Here is a 22,568-nt window from a genome sequence, read left to right as displayed (position 1 = left end):
CACTTTATATATTCACTTTATATATTATCTACCTCACTTGCTTTGGCAATGTTAACACATGTTTCCCATGCCAATAAAGCCCTTGAATTGAATTTAATTGAATTGAGAGAGAGAGGAAGAGGGTGAGCTAGAGTCGGTTAAAAATGGCGGAAAAAGGGGAGATGGTTTGTTAAAGAAGAATGGTAGAAAGTGTAAGCAGAGTGAGCTGAAGACAGGAAGAGAAATGGAAGTGAATGAGGGTGAAGTATCAGTGGTGAAGTTCTCAGAGCCCGAGGCTTGCACCGAGGGTCAGGATTAAAGATGTTTCTGTGACAGTAGGAGTGAAGTTTTTGGAAAAAGTGAACCCTTTCCTTTTGACTGATCCATTTGTGGTTTCAGGGTGGGTGAAAACAGAGTTGGGTGCTGTGGAATAGGTGAGGGTTACCGTAAGGGGTCTTGTCATAACTGTTTGCGTTTCTGCTGGTCAGAGGGAGCAGGCGCTCCGTGTTAAACAAATGGGGGCAAGAGATGGGAATTGTTTTGCTCTCAAGAAAAGGGTGCCATTGAACGGAGTGATAACTGGGGTAACTGAAAATGTGGAAAGCTGACCAACTGAAGGGGAAGATTCCTGGTGTTTGTGATACTCATCGTTTTGGTGGGGCGCAAACAGGGTGACGTGAGTGGAGAAACAGTTCTTTTGAGTTTTGATGTTGAGTCTTTGCCCGACAAAGTGATGTTAGGATATATACGTTATCCTGTACGAGCTTTTGTGACGAATATGTTGTTGTTACATGTGTCAAGCTCATGGGCAGGTGGAAGCAGTGTGTAGGAGGGAGGTTCCTACGTGTAAGATGTGTGCAGAAGGTCATGAGACAAAGGAATGTGTAGCATTGGGTATCCCTACAATTAACACATACCACTATTTCCCCATGGGGCTGGGAATCAGAAATGTCCCGTGCGAGAGAGGCAGGTTGAGGTTTCCAGGGTTAGAGTCGTGCCGAAATTGTCATATGCTGAGGCAGTGAAGAAAGTAGAGGAAGATGGGTGAAGGGGGAGGGATCCTGAGAGGAGGGGTGTGGCTAGTAGATCTGTACCAGAACAGAGGGAGGGATCCTGAGAGGACTGGTGTGACTAGTAGATCTGTACCAGAACAGAGGGAGGGATCCTGAGAGGAGTGGAGTGGTGTAGTAGATCTGTACCAGAACAGAGGGAGGGATCCTGAGAGGAGTGGAGTGACTAGTAGATCTGTACCAGAACAGAGGGAGGGATCCTGAGAGGAGGGGTGTGGCTAGTAGATCTGTACCAGAACAGAGGGAGGGATCCTGAGAGGAGTGGAGTGAGTAGTAGATCTGTACCAGAACAGAGGGAGGGATCCTGAGAGGAGTGGAGTGACTAGTAGATCTGTACCAGAACATAGGGAGGGATCCTGAGAGGAGAGGAGTGAGTAGTAGATCTGTACCAGAACAGAGGGAGGGATCCTGAGAGGAGTGGAGTGACTAGTAGATCTGTACCAGAACAGAGGGAGGGATCCTGAGAGGAGTGGAGTGACTAGTAGATCTGTACCAGAACAGAGGGAGGGATCCTGAGAGGACTGGTGTGACTAGTAGATCTGTACCAGAACAGAGGGAGGGATCCTGAGAGGAGTGGTGTGACTAGTAGATCTGTACCAGAACAGAGGGAGGGATCCTGAGAGGAGTGGTGTGACTAGTAGATCTGTACCAGAACAGAGGGAGGGATCCTGAGAGGAGTGGTGTGACTAGTAGATCTGTACCAGAACAGAGGGAGGGATACTGAGAGGAGAGGAGTGGAGTGACTAGTAGATCTGTACCAGAACAGAGGGAGGGATCCTGAGAGGGGAGGAGTGGTGTGACTAGTAGATCTGTACCAGAACAGAGGGAGGGATCCTGAGAGGAGTGGAGTGAGTAGTAGATCTGTACCAGAACAGAGGGAGGGATACTGAGAGGAGTGGGGTAAATACTTTTATTACCCCCCCCCCCCCCCCCCCCCTAAAAACTACATTGTTGGTTAAGGGCTTGTAAGTAAGAATTTCACTGTAAGGTGTTGTATTCGGCGCATGTGACAAATAAAATTGTGATTTGAGTTACACCCCAGTCTAGTAGGTGGCGGTAATGCAACATTTATTGGATGCCAACCGCCGTTAAACCTCACCGAAGAAGAAGGATTTAGAACCGTGGAGCTCATGTTGAAAAACCATGATTGACCACACACTCCAGCACAATAGGTGGCGGCATGCTTCTTAAACGTTTGTTTCCGGACCGCCATTATGAAGCAAAAGAAGAAGAAGAAGAAGCAGAAGAAGCAGCAGCAGCAGTAGTAGCAGCTCAGATCGCTATAAGAAGTGAAGATGACGATAGCCTACGAGAGGTTCAATTTGTAAGTATTGTTCTTTACTTTTAAATGTATTTAAACGACACCAATCAAGTATAAGCAATATCAAGTCGACGTTTTCAGCTGCAGAGATGTACAATGGACATTTGTCATGATTGTCAAAAGTCGGGTAGTCATGAGCTAACTAGCTGGCTGAATGTTAGCTAAGTCAACAGCTAACGTTAGTTGGGCAATGCAGTCTAGTAACTAGAACTCGCTTAGCTTGCTTAAGGGTAACTCTCAAACCCATGTTCAGCCCTTTCCCAATCCCTCCAAATGTTAAAAACAATTCAAGTGAGAAGTTGTGGGTGGGAGAGTTACTCATAAATATAAATGTTTGGGGGTGGTTACTGATCCCAACACTTTCTTACAAAAACATACTACCAGAAGTAAACGTTCATGCTCAGGACAGATGGCTCCCATTGGTAAGGCACCAAGTTCTTGACATATATTGCCATTTGCGGTGTAAGTTTGGGCGCAAAACAAGTCTTTGAAATGTGGACTCGCAATTTATTGCGTAATTCTGTTGGGAAGAAAAGTGCAATCATCACCTTGGAAATGAAGATTAGGGACTCAATCCAACCCGCATTGCAGTATTTTCCCAATAGCCCTTTTTTCAATGGTCAAATTAAGTCAGATTCTTCTTGGGTACTGTATAAAAACCTACAACTACTATCAGGGTGACCCTTCTCAACAGGTATGCTTTCAATTTTCAGAATTAGAAGTGAATATTATACATTTTTTTAACCTTTATTTATCTGCCCCCAACCTGTTCTCAGAGCATTTCTTATTATACCAAATGTAACACATCATACTAATTTGAGTGGCCTGGATTTACGTTTCCTATTTTTTTTTTTCACCTTTATTTAACCAGGTAGACCAGTTGAGAACAAGTTCTCATTTACAACTGCGACCTGGCCAAGAGAGCAAAGTAGTGCAACACAGGGTTACACATGGGATAGACAAATGTACAGTCAATAACACAATAGAAAAGTATATATACAGTTTGTGCAAATGGAGTAAAGAGGTAAGGCAATAAATATGCCATAGTAGCAAAGTAATTACAATTTAGCAATTAAACACTGGAGTGATTGATGTGCAGAAGATGAATGTGCAAGTTGAGACTCTGGGGTGCAAAGGAGCACGGTAAATAAATACAGTATTTGGATGAGGTAGTTGGGTGGACTATTTACAGATGGGCTATGTACAGGTGCAATGATCAGTTAGCTGCTCTGAAAGCTGATGGTTAAAGTTAGTGAGGGAGACACCTGCGCTGTTTATGACTTCAAGCCTATCAACTCCCGAGATGAGGCTGGTGTAACCGAAGTGAAATGGCTAGCTAGTTAGCGTGCGCTAATAGCGTTTCAAATGTCACTCGCTCTGAGCCTTCTAGTAGTTGTTCCCCTTGCTCTGCATGGGTAATGCTGCTTCGATGGTGGTTGTTGTCGTTGTGTTTCTGGGTCGAGCCCAGGGAGGAGCGAGGAGAGGGACGGAAGCTATACTGTTACACTGGCAATAGTCTAGTGCCTATAAGAACATCCAATAGTCAAAGGTTAATGAAATACAAATGGTATATAGAGAAATAGTCCTATAAATACTATATTAACTACAACCTAAAACCTCTTACCTTGGAATGTTTAAGTCTCATGTTAAAAGGAAGCACCAACTTTCATATGTTCTGAGCAAGGAACTTAAACGTTAGCTTTTTTTACATGGCACATATTGCACTTTTACTTCTCCGACACTTTGTTTTTCCATTATTTAAACCAAAATGAACATGTTTCATTATTTACTTGAGGCTAAATTGATTTTATTTATGTATTATAATAAGTTAAAATAAGTGTTCAGTATTGTTGTAATTGTCATTATTACAATGTATGGCATTGAAGCTCGTTTGGAGGCTAGTTAACAGTGTCCAAAGAAGGGCCAGAAGTATACACAATGGTGTCGTCTGCCTAGAGGTGGATCAGAGAATCACCAGCAGCAAGAGCGATATCATTGATGTATACAGAGAAAAGAGTCAGCCCGAGAATTGAACCCTGTGGCACTCAAATAGAGACTGCCAGAGGTCCGGACAACAGGCCCTCCGTTTTGACACACTGAACTCTATCTGAGAAGTAGTTGGTGAACCAGGCGAGGCAGTTACGTCTAGTCTATGAGACCAGGCTGCTGCCCGATGTGGGATGAGAATTGGCAACCATTAAACTGAGGCAACTGTATTTAGCGGACAGCTCCACTAATCAGTCATAGCGGTTTGGGGGAAAATACATGTTGAGATGACCACCATTGTCATCTATTTCTTTTTTACGATTGATTTATAAATGTATCGTCCTCAAATGTTTTTGTTCTTTGTATGAAACGGTAAGCAGAAAACATTGCTGATGTGCCTTAAAGCCTTTTGAATTTTCTGTAGCATCAGTAGTCTAGTCAAGGAACCCTCGTGCAAAAATATATTGGCACGCTCCACTTACCAAGACCGTTGCCAAGTTTATTTCATAGTGAACCCCTCCCTTGAAATTACTTTGTGCCTTTACAATTGGCTCATTCATCCCCCTCCTCTCCCCTGTAACTATTCCCCAGGTCGTTGTTGCAAATGAGAACGTGTTCTCAGTCAACTTACCTGGTAAAATAACGGATAAAACAAATAAAACATCACGATTTTAATGTTGAATCGCATGACAATTTCAGTTTAGTAGGCAGCTAATTAGCTCGTCTCGTTGCAAAAACCTTTAGCAGCAAACAAGCCAACCAGACAACTAAGTCCTATGGATCAGCAGAAGACTAACGATTTGATCAGAGATCCTTGCATGATGTACAGTACATAGACTACAGGGCAGGCAAACAGACCTATGGTTTTATCGGCCCCAAGTTCTGCATTTTCTTGACATTTTCTCCTGTAAGCTCAATTTTTATACTCCGTCTCTGCTGTAGCTGAGTGTGATGCTTTGCACAAACTATTGGGCAACTGTGACGACCTGACCGAGTTGTCATGTTCTCAAACCATGTAGAAGGGGCAAGTCCGTAGTTGCTGTATTAACAAAACAATGGCGCTCATAAAGTACTGCTGATGAATCAGAGATGGCGCCGGTAGCTCGTTGACAATAAGCAAGCCTATGTGCCAATACAATACCCCATGAGCCATGAACATGGTCTAACTTATTATTTTTTTTATTTTTTTGGTTGTTGACTTTAGTCACAACTTCACATCGAGTCCTGCAAGCAGTCAATATATTATAATTCAACTTTTTTATAACGCTTTTCATTAGACAGAATCTCAAAGTGCTTGTTAAGCAAAATAAACAAGCAGTCGTTTTAAAAAGAGATATAGGCTGCATCATCTAGATCACGTCTGGGTTTGGAGGGCTTCTAGATCACGTCTGGGTTTGGAGGGCTTCTAGATCACGTCTGGGTTTGGAGGGCTTCTAGATCACGTCTGGGTTTGGAGGGCTTCTAGATCACGTCTGGGTTTGGAGGGCTTCTAGATCACGTCTGGGTTTGGAAGCCTTCTAGATCACGTCTGGGTTTGGAAGCCTTCTAGATCACGTCTGGGTTTGGAGGGCTTCTAGATCACGTCTGGGTTTGGAGGGCTTCTAGATCACGTCTGGGTTTGGAGGGCTTCTAGATCACGTCTGGGTTTGGAGGGCTTCTAGATCACGTCTGGGTTTGGAAGCCTTCTAGATCACGTCTGGGTTTGGAGGGCTTCTAGATCACGTCTGGGTTTGGAGGGCTTCTAGATCACGTCTGGGTTTGGAGGGCTTCTAGATCACGTCTGGGTTTGGAGGGCTTCTAGATCACGTCTGGGTTTGGAGGGTTTATACACTGAACAAAAATCTAAACGCAACATGTAAAGTGTTGGTCCTATGTTTTAATGAGATGAAATTAAACTTGCAGTAATGTGTTATGCAGACAGCTTATTTTTCCTCTCAAATGTTGGTCACAAATATGTTTACACCTCTGTTAGTGAGCGTTTCTCCTTTGCCAAGATAATCCATCCACCTGAGCTGTGTCATATCAAGAAGCTGATTAAACAGCATGATTTAACAGCACAATTGGCCCAGTGTCGTCCGGGGTTTGGCCGGGGTAGGACGTCATGGTAAATAAGAATTTGTTCTTAACGGATTTGCCTAGTTAAATAAAGGTTAAAATATATATGTGTGTGTGTATTGGGGTGAAGTTTGAGCTCCCCACCTATTACAGCCCAATCCTTACTTCAGAAGGATCCTCCTTAACAATAAAACAGCTAGCCCACTCCCACCTCTGCATGCGTATCCTCCTCTTGGGTCACCCATTGGTGAACAACAACCCAGAGTCGGTAGGTCTAATTCAAATGAAAAACACACAATATGGCGTTGTTGTTGTTATGCCAGCAGTATGTCCTGTTGTCCCCTGACTTTCCTGTGGCATGAGAATTTGTCGACATGTTGTGACGACCATAGGCGTCTCACAATAAGGATTTAGTCAGGCAGCCGTTTCGTCTTCACCTGACGCTGCTCGGCCAGAGTAGTGTATAATGGCACTCTCGGGCTCTGTAGTAAAGCTTGTCCCGGGGCAAATCCAACGTATTGCCGGACAAGCAGATTCTAGATTAAGTTGTCCCAATGGACAAAAACAATACCAAAAATCACACTGTCAAACAATTTACGCTATTCCCATCAGAATTGTACCTGTTTTTCTAAGGATGTGATGTGTTATGCACTTATCTCCCAGTCTCTGCAGAGCCCATTGGGAGTATAATTATTGTTGGCCTGCATTGACAGATCTCACAGCCCATTGGGAGTATAATTATTGTTGGCCAGCATTGACAGATCTCACAACCCATTGGGGGTATAATTATTGTTGGCCAGCATTGACAGATCTCACAACCCATTGGGAGTATAATTACTTGCTGTTGGTCCCACCATTTTCGTTATATGTATACTTTGACAATGTAAGTCATTTTAACTTGATATGTCAATTGAATTGAGAGGGGAGAGAAGTGAGAGACATTTTGCTCAACAGGTAAAGTACTGATATAGTCTACAAGACTAACTAAATAACCATCCAACCTACACAATATGTATTGAATTGGCTAACTCGCTAGTTAACTACAGTATTCAGTTATTAGCATGTATTAATCTCATGTCCTAAAATACTTTTCCGCCCCCTCTTGTGTAGGCCATAATCGCATTTCGCTACGACCTCAATAACGTCAGAATTTTTAATGTGTATGCAACCAATAGAATGTGATTTGATTGGCTGGCACAGTTGATACAGGTGTGCAGTTGAAGATACGAATAATGAATACTCCAGGGGAAAAAACGTCTCTCAAGCGCTCCTAATTGACTAGGACTCTCCTCTATTCTATACTGGCCATGAAATTCTGACAACAACAGAATAGCCTAATTAGAATAGCCTAATTTGAATAGCCTAATTTGACAAGTAGCCTAACTAATATGCTGTCAATATATCCCTGACTTGAGCACGGACTATTTTAACCTTACAAATAGATCACCATCTAAGTGATCTAACTCGCCCACTTTACGCATTTAATCCCTGGTTCATAGAGTAGGGGGAATTTATCTTATAGAGACATTAAAAGTATTTGGTGGTAATTGTAGTGTTGAAGGGTGGCCAACCCTCCTCCTGGAGAGTCCAGGAGAGGTACTGGGGGGGGGGGGGGGGGGGGGGGGTGCAGGCTTTTACTCCAGCCCTGCTCTAACACACCACATTGTAAAAAAATAAAAAACATCAGCTGCTCAACAGGACCTTGATAAACTGACTGTGGATCAAAAGCCTGCAGGCCCAGTAGCTCTCCAGGTGCTGACGGAACACATGTGTTTTTATACTGTAGCCTATCAGTGCAGTTGATCTTATGTTGTGGGTGGGTTAAGTGCATGGCTCAAGTCCACAACGGCACAGTTGTCATTATCTACATTTTTATTGTCTGCCTGTAATAAACCTCAGGATTCTTGTCTCATCGCTGTGATGTGCTGCATCTCAGGTGGCCTTTTCCCTGTCTTGCTTTTCATGTCCTTGGACGTTCTCTGTGACATGGCTCCGGGGTGACACAAGATCAGCATCTGAGGGAAACTTCACCCTACTCCATAACAGACCTGAACCTCTCCATTATGTTTCTCCCCACCCCCCACACAGGCACACCAGCCCAGAGAAGTTCTACATTGAGGCCTGTGATGATGGGGCCGACGCAGTCCTGGCCATTGACAGGGTGTCCAATGAGATGACCCTGACTGGTAAGACTCTGTGCACACCGTTGCGAAATGTTTTGTAACGGGGGAAACAAAAACAACAAAGCATTTTGTTATTGGATGAATTTGGGTAGGTTCCCAGAGAGGCTTTATAGCTTCCTGATGGAGGAACTGAAGTAAGTTGTTAATAATTAATGTGGTTTTAAAACCTACATCTGCATAACATGCTGGCAAAGTTTCTGCCCACCACTCTGTGTAGTGCAGGAAAAATGTCTAGGTCAACTGACTGTGTGTGGGTCAGTACAGGAGCTGGCTGTGTGTGGGTCGGTACAGGAGCTGGCTGTGTGTGGGTCGGTGCAGGCGCTGGCTGTGTGTGGGTCGGTGCAGGAGCTGGCTGTGTGTGGGTCGGTGCAGGAGCTGGCTGTGTGTGGGTCGGTGCAGGAGCTGGCTGTGTGTGGGTCGGTGCAGCTGGCTGTGTGTTAATCATTGTGATTTATAGAGTGTTTGTCCTCCATCTTGTTTCTTTAGGGAAGAAAGATGTTCCTCCGTCAGCCAACACCAGACCCATCTGTGGCATCATGGGGACCGTCCGCTTGGTGGCAGGTAGGTCCACAGCCTGACCCAACACTGGACTGGTCCTTGTCACAGGATGTAGGCCTACCACTCGGTGCGTCCCAACAATATCTCCTTTCTCCTGAAGTGTGGAATCGTTCACTGATTCCCGCAAATCTAAAAGCATTGGGATTGGTTTATGCATGGGCTAGAGAAGGGGTGTTAAACATACAGTCTGTGGGAGGTTTGAGTAAAAAATAAGAGGTGTATAAATGATAACAAACCTACATTGACTTCATTATCTCTCAAGCTAATAATCACAGACATGAAAGATAGACAGTCAGGGAGCATCAAATACCAACAGTACTAGAGCCCGAGTGACTTTCAGATCCATGAAGGGAATTGAACAAGGTCACACTTGGGGAGAAAGGATAGATTATTTGGACAATACGCCTATCTTGTCCTTCAGGATGTACCCCTGTAACTAACACGCGTTACTGTTTTATATGTTGTGCTGACTGACTGTGGTTTCCCCTTTTTCACAGGGATGTACCTGATTGTCATTACCAAGAAGAGGAATGTGGGCAGCTTGCTGGGTCACGCTGTGTGGAAGGCAGTGGATTTTGACGTCATTTCCTACAAAAAGACTGTGCTTCACCTCACTGAGGACCAGGTAACAAACACATGCACTTTTGGGATATATTTTTAAAAAAAATGTGTTTTACACTAAAGACTACAGTTGGAAACAGAGGTGGAGACAGGCAATTGTGAGAACAGTAGGAAGAGTGGATGTGGGGTTTGAACCCAGTCTAGTGGGGAATGTGATGAGAGAACAGTAGGAAGAGTGGATGTGGGGTTTGAACCCAGTCTCTGGTGGGGAATGTGATGAGAGAACAGTAGGAAGAGTGGATGTGGGGTTTGAACCCAGTCTCTGGTGGGGAATGTGATGAGAGAACAGTAGGAAGAGTGGATGTGGGGTTTGAACCCAGTCTCTGGTGGGGAATGTGATGAGAGAACAGTAGGAAGAGTGGATGTGGGGTTTGAACCCAGTCTCTGGTGGGGAATGTGATGAGAGAACAGTAGGAAGCGTGGATGTGGGGTTTGAACCCAGTCTCTGGTGGGGAATGTGATGAGAGAACAGTAGGAAGAGTGGATGTGGGGTTTGAACCCAGTCTCTGGTGGGGAATGTGATGAGAGAACAGTAGGAAGAGTGGATGTGGGGTTTGAACCCAGTCTCTGGTGGGGAATGTGATGAGAGAACAGTAGGAAGAGTGGATGTGGGGTTTGAACCCAGTCTCTGGTGGGGAATGTGATGAGAGAACAGTAGGAAGAGTGGATGTGGGGTTTGAACCCAGTCTCTGGTGGGGAATGTGATGAGAGAACAGTAGGAAGAGTGGATGTGGGGTTTGAACCCAGTCTCTGGTGGGGAATGTGATGAGAGAACAGTAGGAAGAGTGGATGTGGGGTTTGAACCCAGTCTCTGGTGGGGAATGTGATGAGAGAACAGTAGGAAGAGTGGATGTGGGGTTTGAACCCAGTCTCTGGTGGGGAATGTGATGAGAGAACAGTAGGAAGAGTGGATGTGGGGTTTGAACCCAGTCTCTGGCGTGGAATGTGACCAGCCGAGAGCGTTGCCACTCGACGTGGGGTATTCTTAGAAGTTTTACACTCCCTATTCTAATACTCAACCCAGTCTGCTGGTTCTGGTTCAACCTCTTCCTAGTTACAGTAACTATGGTACAGCTAACAGACAGTAGTGTTGAACTAGTGGGGACCTAGCTACAGTAACTATGGTACAGCTAACAGACAGTAGTGTTGAACTAGTGGGGACCTAGCTACAGTAACTATGGTACAGAAAACAGACAGTAGTGTTGAACTAGGGGACCTAGCTACAGTAACTATGGTACAGATAACACAGTAGTGTTGAACTAGAGGGGACCTAGCTACAGTAACTATGGTACAGATAACACAGTAGTGTTGAACTAGAGGGGACCTAGCTACAGTAACTATGGTACAGATAACACAGTAGTGTTGAACTAGAGGGGACCTAGCTACAGTAACTATGGTACAGATAACAGACAGTAGTGTTGAACTAGAGGGGACCTAGCTACAGTAACTATGGTACAGATAACAGACAGTAGTGTTGAACTAGAGGGGACCTAGCTACAGTAACTATGGTACAGATAACACAGTAGTGTTGAACTAGAGGGGACCTAGCTACAGTAGTGTCAAATCCAATGTTGGGTGAATTCAATTCCCAATTCGATATTATCCCCAAAGATTCCTTCAGGCGTTCAGTCTTCAGACAGCCTGGCTAAACTGGAAATATACCAAGTGTTTAAATTATTTAAAAACAAATCCTCTAGTCAATGTTTGATACTAAGTGCTTTACTGTAACTGGAAAATGTGCGAAAGTAGTGCACTATAAAGGGATTAGGGTGCCATTTGGGACTCAGACCAAACTCATTGTAATTGACCCCAGGGAGTTTAGAGATGCACCACAGTCAGAACAACGCTGGCTTACAGCCCGGCTGACTAAAGGTCACAGTGAATTGCCTTTTTATTGTGGAAAACCGAAGTTGACACACTCTTTATTTGATACGTAAAAAAAGAAAGACATTTTCTTTATTAGAATTAGCGGTGATGTTTTTTTGGGGTTGGTCTAAATGCTTCAAGTGTTTTAATAGTGTTCAGTGGAAATTCACTTGGTGTTAGAAACCATGTATCATTTTAAATGGCTCCCTATTTTCTACACAGTGACCAGCACAAAGGTAGTGCACTGCAAAGGGAATAGGGAACCGTTTGGGACACGAGGCTTGAATTGAATGTATTGGGTCGTCAGTCACCCAGAGAGAGAGAGAGAGAGAGACAACATTCATTGGCAAAAACATGGGAATAAAGTGCTGACAAAATGCAGGGAAGCAGCTGCCGCCTCGTAGGGAGGGGGGGCGAGGAGGTCAAGGGTCGTTCTCGTTTGTTTCCCCCCCCTTTAATTCCTTGCATCCTCTCTCTCTCTTTGTCTTCAGAACATATTGGAGAAGACATGAGTTTCAAGGTGTAATGTCGCGAGTACAGTGAAAGGCCTTAATCGCATCAAAACACAATAATGTAATAATTAATAACAATGTATTACTAGAAAAAAAATTACACGAGGAATAAGAAATATGAACTCTACAAAGTAAGAAAGCATACTTATATATATTTTTAAAGTCAGTTCCAATACCATATGCAGGGAAACTGGAGTGATGGAGGTAGATATGTATAGGGGGAAGGAGACAGGGATACTGGAGTGATGGAGGTAGATATGTATAGGGGGAAGGGGACAGGGATACTGGAGTGATGGAGGTAGATATGTATAGGGGGAAGGGAACAGGGATACTGGAGTGATGGAGGTAGATATGTATAGGGGGAAGGGAACGGATACTGGAGTGATGGAGGTAGATATGTATAGGGGGAAGGGGACAGGGATACTGGAGTGATGGAGGTAGATGCAGTGCTTTCGGAAAGTATTCAGACCCCTTGACTTATTCTACATTTTACGTTACAGCCTTATTCTAAAAATGATTTATCTTGTTTTCCTCAATGTACACACAATGGCCCATAATGACAAAGCAACATTTTTATTTATAATTGTTTTAAATTACATTTACTTTCAGACCCTCTACTTTGTTGAGACAGCGATTACAGCATCGAGTCTTCTTGGGTATAACACTACAAGCTTGGCACACTTGTATTTAGGGAGTTTCTCCCAGTCTTCTCTGCAGATCCGCTCAAGCTCTGTCATGTTGGATGGGGAGTGTCACTGCACAGCTATTTTCTGGTCTCTCCAGAGATGCTCAATTGGGTTCAAGTCCGACCTCTGGCTGTGCCACTCAAGGACATTCAGACACTGCATTGTCTTGGTTGTGTGCTTAGGGTCGTTGTCCTGTTGGAAGGTGAACCTTCGCCCCAGTCTGAGGTCCTGAGCACTCTGGAGCAGGTTTTCATCAAGGATCTGTCTGTACTTTGTTCTGTTCATCTTTCTCTCGATCCTGGCTAGTCTCCCAGTCCCTGCTGCTGAAAAAGATCCCCACAGAATGATGCTGCCACCACCATGCTTCACCGTAGAGATAGTGCCATGTTTCCTCCAGATGTGATGCTTGGCATTCAGGCCAAATAGTTCAATCTTGGTTTCATCAGACCAGATTATCTTGTTTCTCATTGAGAGTCCTTTAGGTACCTTTTGTCAAGCTCCAAGCGGGTTGTCATGTGCCTTTTACAGAGGGGCTTTTGTCTGGCCACTCGACCATAAAGGCCTGATTGATGGAGTGCTACAGAGATGGTTGTCCTTCTGGAAGGTTCTCCCATCCCACCTGATTGGCCATCAGGTTCTTGGTCATCTCTCTGACCAAGGCCCTTCTCCCCTGATTGCTCAGTTTAGCTGGGCGGCCAGCTCTAGGAAGTAGAGGTTGACCAATTAATCGGAATGGCCGATTTAATTGGGGCCGATTTCAAGTTTGCATAACAATCGGAAATCTGTATTTTTGGAGTGCAGATTTATTTTTATACCTTTTATTTAACTAGGCAAGTCAGAAGACATTCTTATTCTCAATGACGGCCTAGAAACGGTGGGTTAACTGCCTCGTTCAGGGGCAGAACGACAGATTTTCACCTTGTCAACTCGGGGGATCCAATCTTGCAACCTTACAGTTAACTAGTCCAACGCTCCAACCACCAGCCTCTCATTGCTCTCCATGAGGAGCCTGCCTGTTACGCGAATGCAGTGGAAGCCAAGGTAAGTTGCTAGCTAGCATTAAACTTATCTTACAAAATCAATCAATCATAATCACTAGTTATAACTACACATGGTTGATATTACTAGTTTATCTAGCGTGTCCTGCGTTGCATATAATCGATGCAACACTGGGGAATGATTTAACAAAGCGTCTTTGTGAAAAAAGCACAATCGTTGGACGACTGTACCTAACCATAAACACCCATGCCTTTCTTAAAATCAATAGCCAGAAGTATATATTTTTTAATATATATATTAACCAGGTGAAATTGTGTCACTTCTCTTGCGTTCATTGCACGCAGAGTCAGGGTATATGCAACAGTTTGGGCCGCCTGGCTCATTGCGAACTAATTTGCCAGAATTTTACATAATTATGACATAACATTGAAGGTTGTGCAATGTAACAAGAATATTTAGACTTAGGGATGCCACCCGTTAGATAAAATACGGAACGGTTCCGTATTTCACTGAAAGAATAAACGTTTTGTTTTCAAAATTATAGTTTCCGTATTCTACCATATAAATGACCAAAGGCTCGTATTTCTGTGTTATTATGTTATAATTAAGTCTCTGATTTGATAGAGCAGTCTGACTGAGCGATGGTAGGCAGCAATAGGCTCGTAAGCATTCATTCAAACAGCACTTTCGGGCGTTTTGCCAGCAGCTCTTCGCAAGCACAGCGCTGTTTATGACTTCAAGCCTATCAGCCTAATGGCTGGTGTAACCGATGTGAAATGGCTAGCTAGTTAGCTGGGTGTGCGCTAATAGCATTTCAAACGTCACTCGCTCTGAGACTTGGAGTAGTTGTTTCCCTTGCTCTGCATGGGCCGCGGCGGCTGACGTGTTCCTGGTTCGAGCCCAGGTAGGGGAGAGGGACGGAAGCTATACTGTTACACTGGCAATAATCTAGTTCCTATAAGAACATCCAATAGTCAAAGGTTAATGAAATACAAATGGTATAGAGGGAAATAGTCCTATAACTACAACCTAAAACCTCTTACCTTGGAATATTGAAGTCTCAGGTTAAAAGGAACCACCAGCTTTCATATGTTCTGAGCAAGGAACTCAAACGTTAGCTTTTTTTACATGGCACATATTGCACTTTTACTTCTCAAAACACTTTGTTTTTGCATTATTTAAACCAAATTGAACATGTTTCCTTATTTATTTGAGACTAAATTGATTTTTATTGATGTATTATTTTAACTTAATATAATACAAGTGTTCATTCAGTACTGTTGTAATTGTCATTATCACAAATAAATTAAATAAAAAATCGGCTGATTTCATCGGTATCGGCTGTTTTGGTCCTCCAATAGTCGGTATCGGCGTTGAAAAATCCTAATCGGTCGACCTCGACTAGGACGAGTCTTGGTGGTTCCAAACTTCTTCCATTTAAGAATGATGGAGGCCATTGTGTTCTTGGGGACCTAAAAATGCAACATAAATGTGTTGGTACCCGTACCCAGATCTGTGCCTTGACATAATCCTGTCTCGAAGCTCTTACAGACAATTTCTTTGACCTCATGGCTTGGTTTTTGCTCTGACATGCACTGTCAACTGTGTGACCTTTTTGACAGGTTGTGTGCCTTTCCAAAACATGTCCAATCAATGTAATTTACCCCAGGTGGATTCCAATCAAGTTGTAGGAACATCTCAGGGACGAACAGGATGCACTTGAATACTAATGTAAGGTATTTCTGTTTTTAAGTTTGAATACATTTTGTGACAATTGAGACCTTTCTCCGCTTTGTCATTTATACATGACCATCTGATCATTTATCACTCCAGTGTTAATTACAATTTAGCAGATTATCTGCCTACCTCCTCATGCCTTTTGCACACAATGTATATAGACTCTCTTTTTTTCTACTGTGTTATTGACTTGTTAATTGTTTACTCCATGTGTAACTCTGTCTGTTCACACTGCTATGCTTTATCTTGGCCAGGTCGCAGTTGCAAATGAGAACTTGTTCTCAACTAGCCTACCTGGTTAAATAAAGGTGTTCTCAACTAGCCTACCTGGTTTAATAAAGGTGAAATAAAAATAAAATAGGGTATTGTGTGTAGATTGAGGAAATCAATTATTTGAATCCATTTTTGAATAGGCCTGTAACGTAACAAAATGTGGACAAGGTCAAAGGGTTTGAATACTTTCCCGAATGCACTGTATCTTATAAGGGTAAGTTGTCTCGGCAACAGGATATAAGATGGTCAGTATAAATGTATCTGCATATTATGTGCGAGTGAGAAAGTGGAGTTTGTGTGTAGGGCCGTGTGAATGTGCATGGAGACAGTGCTGAAATAAGAGCGGAGGAACCTTGAACCTTAACCTCCAATACTGTTGAGAAAGAGACGAGCCAGAAAGACACATGGCGAATTGCGCACTTCAGGAGAAAAGAGATTGTGGACATAGCCGTAGAGTCATTCATGTCTGTCTTGTCTCTCTGGCTGTATTCCAAACACTTAAGACACACCCTATCCCCTCAGCCCTCAAATTAAGTGGACACTTCTGATGACGTCTGACGAGTATACACTTTCAGGGCAAGGGAGGAAGGGATGATTTTTATGTGGATCACCCTTGGCAGGAAATTCGTCTCGCGTTCATCCCGTGATGATTGTGTTTTCAGACACCGGTAGCTTGCGGTGGCTTTATATGCGCTACAGTCAATTATGAGTGCATGTCTACTTATGTTAACTATATAATTATTACGACCGTATATGCCCACTGTGTGATAGCTAGACAATGAATTAGCTAGCTAATGTTGTCCTTCAGAAGTTCCAGCTAGGCAGGCTAATGTTTTATTTCTACAATTTCCAAAAGATAATCAAACAATAACATATATTAACTTTTTTTTTTACATAGAAATGTTACTACTAACTTATTGGCATTCCTTTTTATTTACACTTGTATGTTGACTTCTCCATGTTGAGATTTTACGTTTCGGCTGACTTAGTGGATGTATAATCATTGCGAATTGTATTATGGGTAGTTTCAGGCCTCGGAGTGAACATAATTGTAAATTAGCGAACTCGATCAAAAACGAGGTCTTCAGGAGTGTTTCAAAGTTCCCTTGTTTGGACCTACGTCCAAGATGGTGACGGGGATTCCCCCAAGGGCATAAGGCTTGGGTGTGGGCTTGGGTGTGAAAAGCTGAAATGCAGCTTTTCTTGCTCTCTCTTGCTCTCGCTCTTTTGCGCTCATTCAGTTTGCTTTATTGGCATGACACATCAATGTACATATTGCCAAAGCTTACGTTGGATATTTACAATATGAAAATAATAAGAATGAATATTGTCAACGGGACAACAGTAACAACAATAACCAAGGGTCAAAATAACCATACATTCAACAATAACAATAAGCATACAGTAGAGGACATGTGCAGGTTGATTGGTCTGTCAGACACTGTCCCTCATCTTATGGCAGGCAGCAATGTAGTGCGCTGCCAACCCACAGCTCTCTGCGTCCTCCTCCAACAGGACGGGTAGCCTATTCTCATCAGAGAGGTCTTTGAAACCTTGAATAAGGGTTTCAAATTTGGGGAAATGACACTCTCTAATTGTTTTATATATTTTACATTTTGTCAGAAAATGCAGCTCCGTCTCAGGTTCTGCTGTTGTGCAGTGGTTGCACAGCCTTTCCTCTACAGGGAGCCAGGTTCTGCTGTGGTGCAGTGGTTGCACAGCCTTTCCTCTACAGGGAGCCAGGTTCTGCTGTGGTGCAGTGGTTGCACAGCCTTTCCTCTACAGGGAGCCAGGTTTTCCTGTCTACCCTTCTCAATGGCAAGGCTGTGCTCACTGAGCCTGTACTTTGTCAAGGTTTTTCTAAGGTTTTGATCAGTAACCATGGTCAAATAGTTAGCCACGATGTACTGTCGATTTAGGGCCAGATAGCACTGCATTTTGCTTTGTGTTTGTGCTTGTGTTTCCCAAAAAGCAATGTAGTTTTGACTGTGTTGTAATTTAGTTTATTCTGATTGACTGGATGTTCTGGTCCTGAGGCTTCAGTGTGTTAGTAGAACAGGTTTGTGAACTCAGCCCCAGGACCAGCTGGATGAGGGGACTCATTTCTTTGCTCCGCTCTTGGCATTGCAGGGCTTGGTAATGATATGGGAGGAGGTCACTGTATTTTAGATGTTTCCAAAACTTAATTGTTTAAAAAAAAAAGTTATTTATTAGTGGATATTGGCCTAATTCTGCCCTGCCCTGCATGTGTCTCTCTCAAAATGCATCATAAGGGGATGCTGCCATTTGGGATGCAGGGATCATTGGTAGTTGTGCACCCCGACCTCTATGTGCAGTGAACTCTGGGAGGGAGGTGCAGTGGACAAGGTTTAGAATGAAACACATCGACTCAGAGGGCTATTGTGATATGTAAGAGATGATTTCATCCATTTTTTTTAAACCACTGGAGTCGAGGCTGAAATACTACTTCAGAACATCTGTTGCTGTCAATCTGATTCAGATGTATTTCATCATCTCAGTGCTGGTGGCGTCACTATAGACCCTGGTTCGATTCCAGGCTGTATCGCAACCGGCCGTGATTGGGAGTCCCATAGAAATTAGTTTGTTCTTAACCGACTTACCTGGTTAAATAAATGTAAAAATGTGTTTATTGGTCACCTAGTAAGATTTTCTGTTGAATTTCATATGAAAAGTCCCTGGTTTTAACAGCCTCTCTTCTCACATTTCACACACAGCTCCTACTACAAAACTGCTAACTGCACTGTCATGATTGGTGCCCATCCAGCTAAAATCAATGTTCTCCCCTTCCTCTCTCCAGACGCAAGACAACAAGACATTCCTGTCCATGATTAACAACGTGCTGACTACAGATGGATTCTACTTCTGCACTGACTATGACCTGACCCACACCCTCCAGAGATTGGCCGACGTCAGCCACGACTTCCAGGAGATGAGCCTGTTGGAGAGGGTGAGGGGGGGGGGTGGAAGTTGTTGGGGAGGTGGAGAGGAGAGGGGGTGTGGAAGAGGGTAAGAGAGGAGGAGAAAGGGGGTGTGGTAATAGGGGAGGGGAGAGAGGGTGAGAAATTACTATTGTTCTTTGTAATAAAGACCAATCCTAGACTCTACCTAACCCTCTAGGCTCTTGTGTAGACCTGCAAAGATTGGATCTGAGCCATATGGCAAACTATCTATCAGAGGGCAAGGTGGAGCTACCACCATATTGCTTATAACTAATCGATTCTTGAAGTGAGTATTTTAGGAGCATAACGGTTGTTTTTGGACAGGGCCAGAGTTTTCTCCTATTGCGCACCGAGCTAGTCAACCATAAAGACTCGGCTCAGAGTATCATCCCATTTAGATGATGATGACGATATCTTTCATCTATATTGGAGGAGTGTCACTGTGGTGTTTGGGCTCCTGCCATTCATGTAAACCACACTAGTCACCTTGCCCTCGTAAACACGCATGCATTTACTCATGTAAACATACACAAACAGATTGACCTTTTCGCCCACTGTTTCAGCTGGGGCATTACTCTGTAGTGCTGAATGTGTGTAGTACCATGGTGTACAGTATATCTTCACTGTCGCCTATACTGAAACCTTTTCTGACTGGTTTTAATGGTGAGAAGAACTTGTGACATAGTTTTGAAATGGAACAGGCATTACTGTCTGTCCATACTGTCATTTCGTTGGCCCTGGTCCAAAGTAGTGCTCTGTCCATACTCTCACCCTATTGGCCCTGGTCCAAAGTAGTGCTCTGTCCATACTCTCACCCTATTGGCCCTGGTCCAAAGTATTGTTTTGTATAGGGAACAAGGTGCCACTGCACAAACTGATGGAGATTCTTTACTGCAGGCTGATTTACAAAAAAAGTATTTTTTATTTATTTATGCAAGTCAGTTAAGAACTAATTCTTATTTACAATATAAGAAAGAAGCCTGCACAAATTAAGAAATATTCCAAAACATGCATCCTGTTTGCAATAAGGCACTAAAGTAATACAGCAGAATATGTGGCAAAGAAATTAATTGTATTTCCTGAATACAAATCATTATGTTTGGGGTAAACACAGCACACCACTGAGTACCAGTCTTCATATTTTCAAGCATGGTGGTGGCTGCATCATGTTATGGGTATGCTTGTCATCGGCAAGGACTAAGAATTTTTTTTTTTAGGATAAACGGAACGGAATAGAACTAAGCACAGGCAAAATCGTAGAGGATACCCTGGTTGTCTGGTTTCCATCAGACACTGGGAGACAATTTCACCTTCCAGCAGGACAATAACCGAAAACTCAAGGCCAGTTCTATACAAAATACTTACCAAGACGACATTGAATGTTCCTGAGCGGCATAGTTAGTTTTGACATAAATCATCTTGAAAATATATGGCAAAACTTGGAAATGGCTGTCTAGCAATGATCAACAATCAACTTGACAGAGCTTGTATATATGTGTGTGTATATACATATTTAAAGAATAATGGGCAAATATTGCACAATCCAGGTGTGTAAAAGCTCTTAGAGGCTTACCCAGAATGACTCACAGCTGTAATCGCTGCCAAAGGTGATTCTAACATGTATTGACTCATGCAGTTGAATACTTATCTAATCAAGAGATTAATCCCCCCCCCCCCCCCCCCATTAATTACACAATGTTATTTTTTGTAAAAAAAAATTTTTGTTTTACTTCGTTTGTTTTGTAGATCGTTGACAAAATGAAATTTTAATCCCACTTTGTAACACAACAGAAGGGTTGTGAATACCTTCCGAAGGCACTATAGATTGAGGGTTTGATTTTTTATTGGTTGGTTCTCCTGTTTCTAGGCAGATCAAAGGTTTGTGTGGAATGGAAGCCTCCTGAGAGAGTTCCTTGCACAGCCAGAGGTGAGTGATATGAAGATGACATCACAACCCCGCCCCCTTGCCTTACAACACATTACACTAGTCCAGTCTTTTTTTTTCTTCTTTGTATCTTATTGTAATATACCAGAGGTAAGCGTATTTAGAATATGGACAATATACCATGAACCTTACCCCTCAAAAAAGGAACTGTGTTTGAACAGTAGCTATAGATGACCACCATTATTGTTATTTCTTTCTTTATTGTTCTAATGTATCCCGTTTTTAAATGTAATGATTTGTATTCCTTTTCAGCTCCACAAGTTTGCGATCCCTGTCGTCCATGGATGTATCCTTTTCACGGTCTTGCTTTGCTCCCACTGATCCGAGTGTAGCAGTAATGATCAGTGGGCCCACATCACTACATACAGTTTGAATGGTGTCTCTGAGGGTTCTGAAGAACCAATTTCAACTCGATGCAACTGAAATCATTCCCTCGGGGACACTTTAGAAAGTCATTACCAGGAGAGAAATCGCAACATCCTCTACTTAGAGTACAAGTACAACAACATCCTCCACTTAGAGTACGTCTCAAATGGCACCCTGTCCTTCATATAGTGCGCTACTTTTGACCAGAGCCCTATGTGTCCTAGTCTAAAGTAGTGCTCTAAATGGGGACTAGGGTGCCATTTGGGACACGGTGTTAGGTACAACTTGGCCCGGTGCTGTAGCAGTGTGTTCTGTGAGGTCCTTGACGTCCCTGATCCAGTCATCGTGATGAAGCCGTGCCGTATCAACGGGAAGATCTTTGAATGGATCCTCATCTCCAGGAGGAGCTGCTTCAGGGCTGGGGTCAGGTACTACGTCAGAGGTGAGACACAGGCTGCGTCCCAAACGGCACCCTATTCCCTATGTAGTGAACCCTATTCCCTATGTAGTGAACCCTATTCCCTATGTAGTGAACCCTATTCCCTATGTAGCGAACCCTATTCCCTATGTAGCGAACCCTATTCCCTATGTGGCGAACCCTATTCCCTATGTGGCGAACCCTATTCCCTATGTGGCGAACCCTATTCCCTATGTGGCGAACCCTATTCCCTATGTGGCGAACCCTATTCCCTATGTGGCGAACCCTATTCCCTATGTGGGGAACTATATACAGGCACCCTATTCCCTATGTAGTGCACTCTATCGGGAATAGGGTGCCATTTGGGATGCGGACCTAGTACTGTACTGCGCAGCATTAATGGCATGTTGAATCATTAATGGCCCGGTGGACATGCGTAGTCATTCTCTCATTATCATCATTTTGTTTTTCCTCAGGTATCGATTCTGAGGGCCACGCTGCTAACTTTGTGGAGACGGAGCAAATAGTCCTGTACAATGGAGGGAGGGCTTCATTCGTACAGGTGAGTTTGAAAAGGAGACGACGGTGGACAAGGTAGAAGTAGTTATTGATTAGGCGCATGCCTTTTTTTATTTTAATTTATTTTCTGAAAACGTCTGTTTCCCTCCACAGACACGAGGCTCCATGCCCTTCTTCTGGTCTCAGAGGCCCAACCTGAAATACAAGCCCAAGCCACTGATCAGCAAGAACACCAATCACGTAAGGGGCTTTTTAAATCTTCTGTCCGTTTTCATCTTTCTATTCCATTGTCAGTACAACAGGTCAAAGGTCAGGTAAACCCACTCTGTGGATCTTTTGTCTACCAAATCACCAATTGCCTAGTTAAATAAAATACATTTAAAAAAAACATTTATCTCAACTGTCTTCCTAGATGGATGGTATTCAGAGGCATTTTGACTCCCAGGTCCTCATCTATGGAAAGCAAACCATTCTGAACCTGGTAGGACCCTCCATTATTTAAGCCTCACGATGG

General features: G+C 43.4%; 1 protein-coding gene across 1 annotated transcript in view; it reads left to right on the top strand.

Annotated features, from left to right (window-relative positions):
• Nucleotides 1–2,032: 2,032 nt before the first annotated feature.
• Nucleotides 2,033–22,568, top strand: part of LOC110496716 (phosphatidylinositol-3-phosphatase SAC1-A) — a 32,932-nt gene continuing 12,396 nt past the window's right edge. Inside the window, exons 1-11 of the mRNA XM_036953559.2 lie at nt 2,033–2,373; nt 8,500–8,597; nt 9,081–9,155; nt 9,650–9,777; nt 18,665–18,814; nt 20,674–20,733; nt 21,004–21,037; nt 21,458–21,559; nt 22,012–22,097; nt 22,208–22,294; nt 22,467–22,535. Of these exons, the coding sequence (XP_036809454.1) occupies nt 2,345–2,373; nt 8,500–8,597; nt 9,081–9,155; nt 9,650–9,777; nt 18,665–18,814; nt 20,674–20,733; nt 21,004–21,037; nt 21,458–21,559; nt 22,012–22,097; nt 22,208–22,294; nt 22,467–22,535 (918 nt within the window). The 5' untranslated portion in view covers nt 2,033–2,344. The remainder of the gene's footprint in view (nt 2,374–8,499; nt 8,598–9,080; nt 9,156–9,649; nt 9,778–18,664; nt 18,815–20,673; nt 20,734–21,003; nt 21,038–21,457; nt 21,560–22,011; nt 22,098–22,207; nt 22,295–22,466; nt 22,536–22,568) is intronic.

The sequence above is a fragment of the Oncorhynchus mykiss genome, chromosome 18 (assembly GCF_057628025.1).
Source record: "Oncorhynchus mykiss isolate SJ-2025 chromosome 18, ASM5762802v1, whole genome shotgun sequence".
Taxonomy (NCBI): Eukaryota; Metazoa; Chordata; class Actinopteri; order Salmoniformes; family Salmonidae; genus Oncorhynchus; species Oncorhynchus mykiss.
The sequence above is the reverse complement of the archived record's forward strand: the minus strand, read 5'-3'. Positions and strand labels throughout refer to the sequence as shown.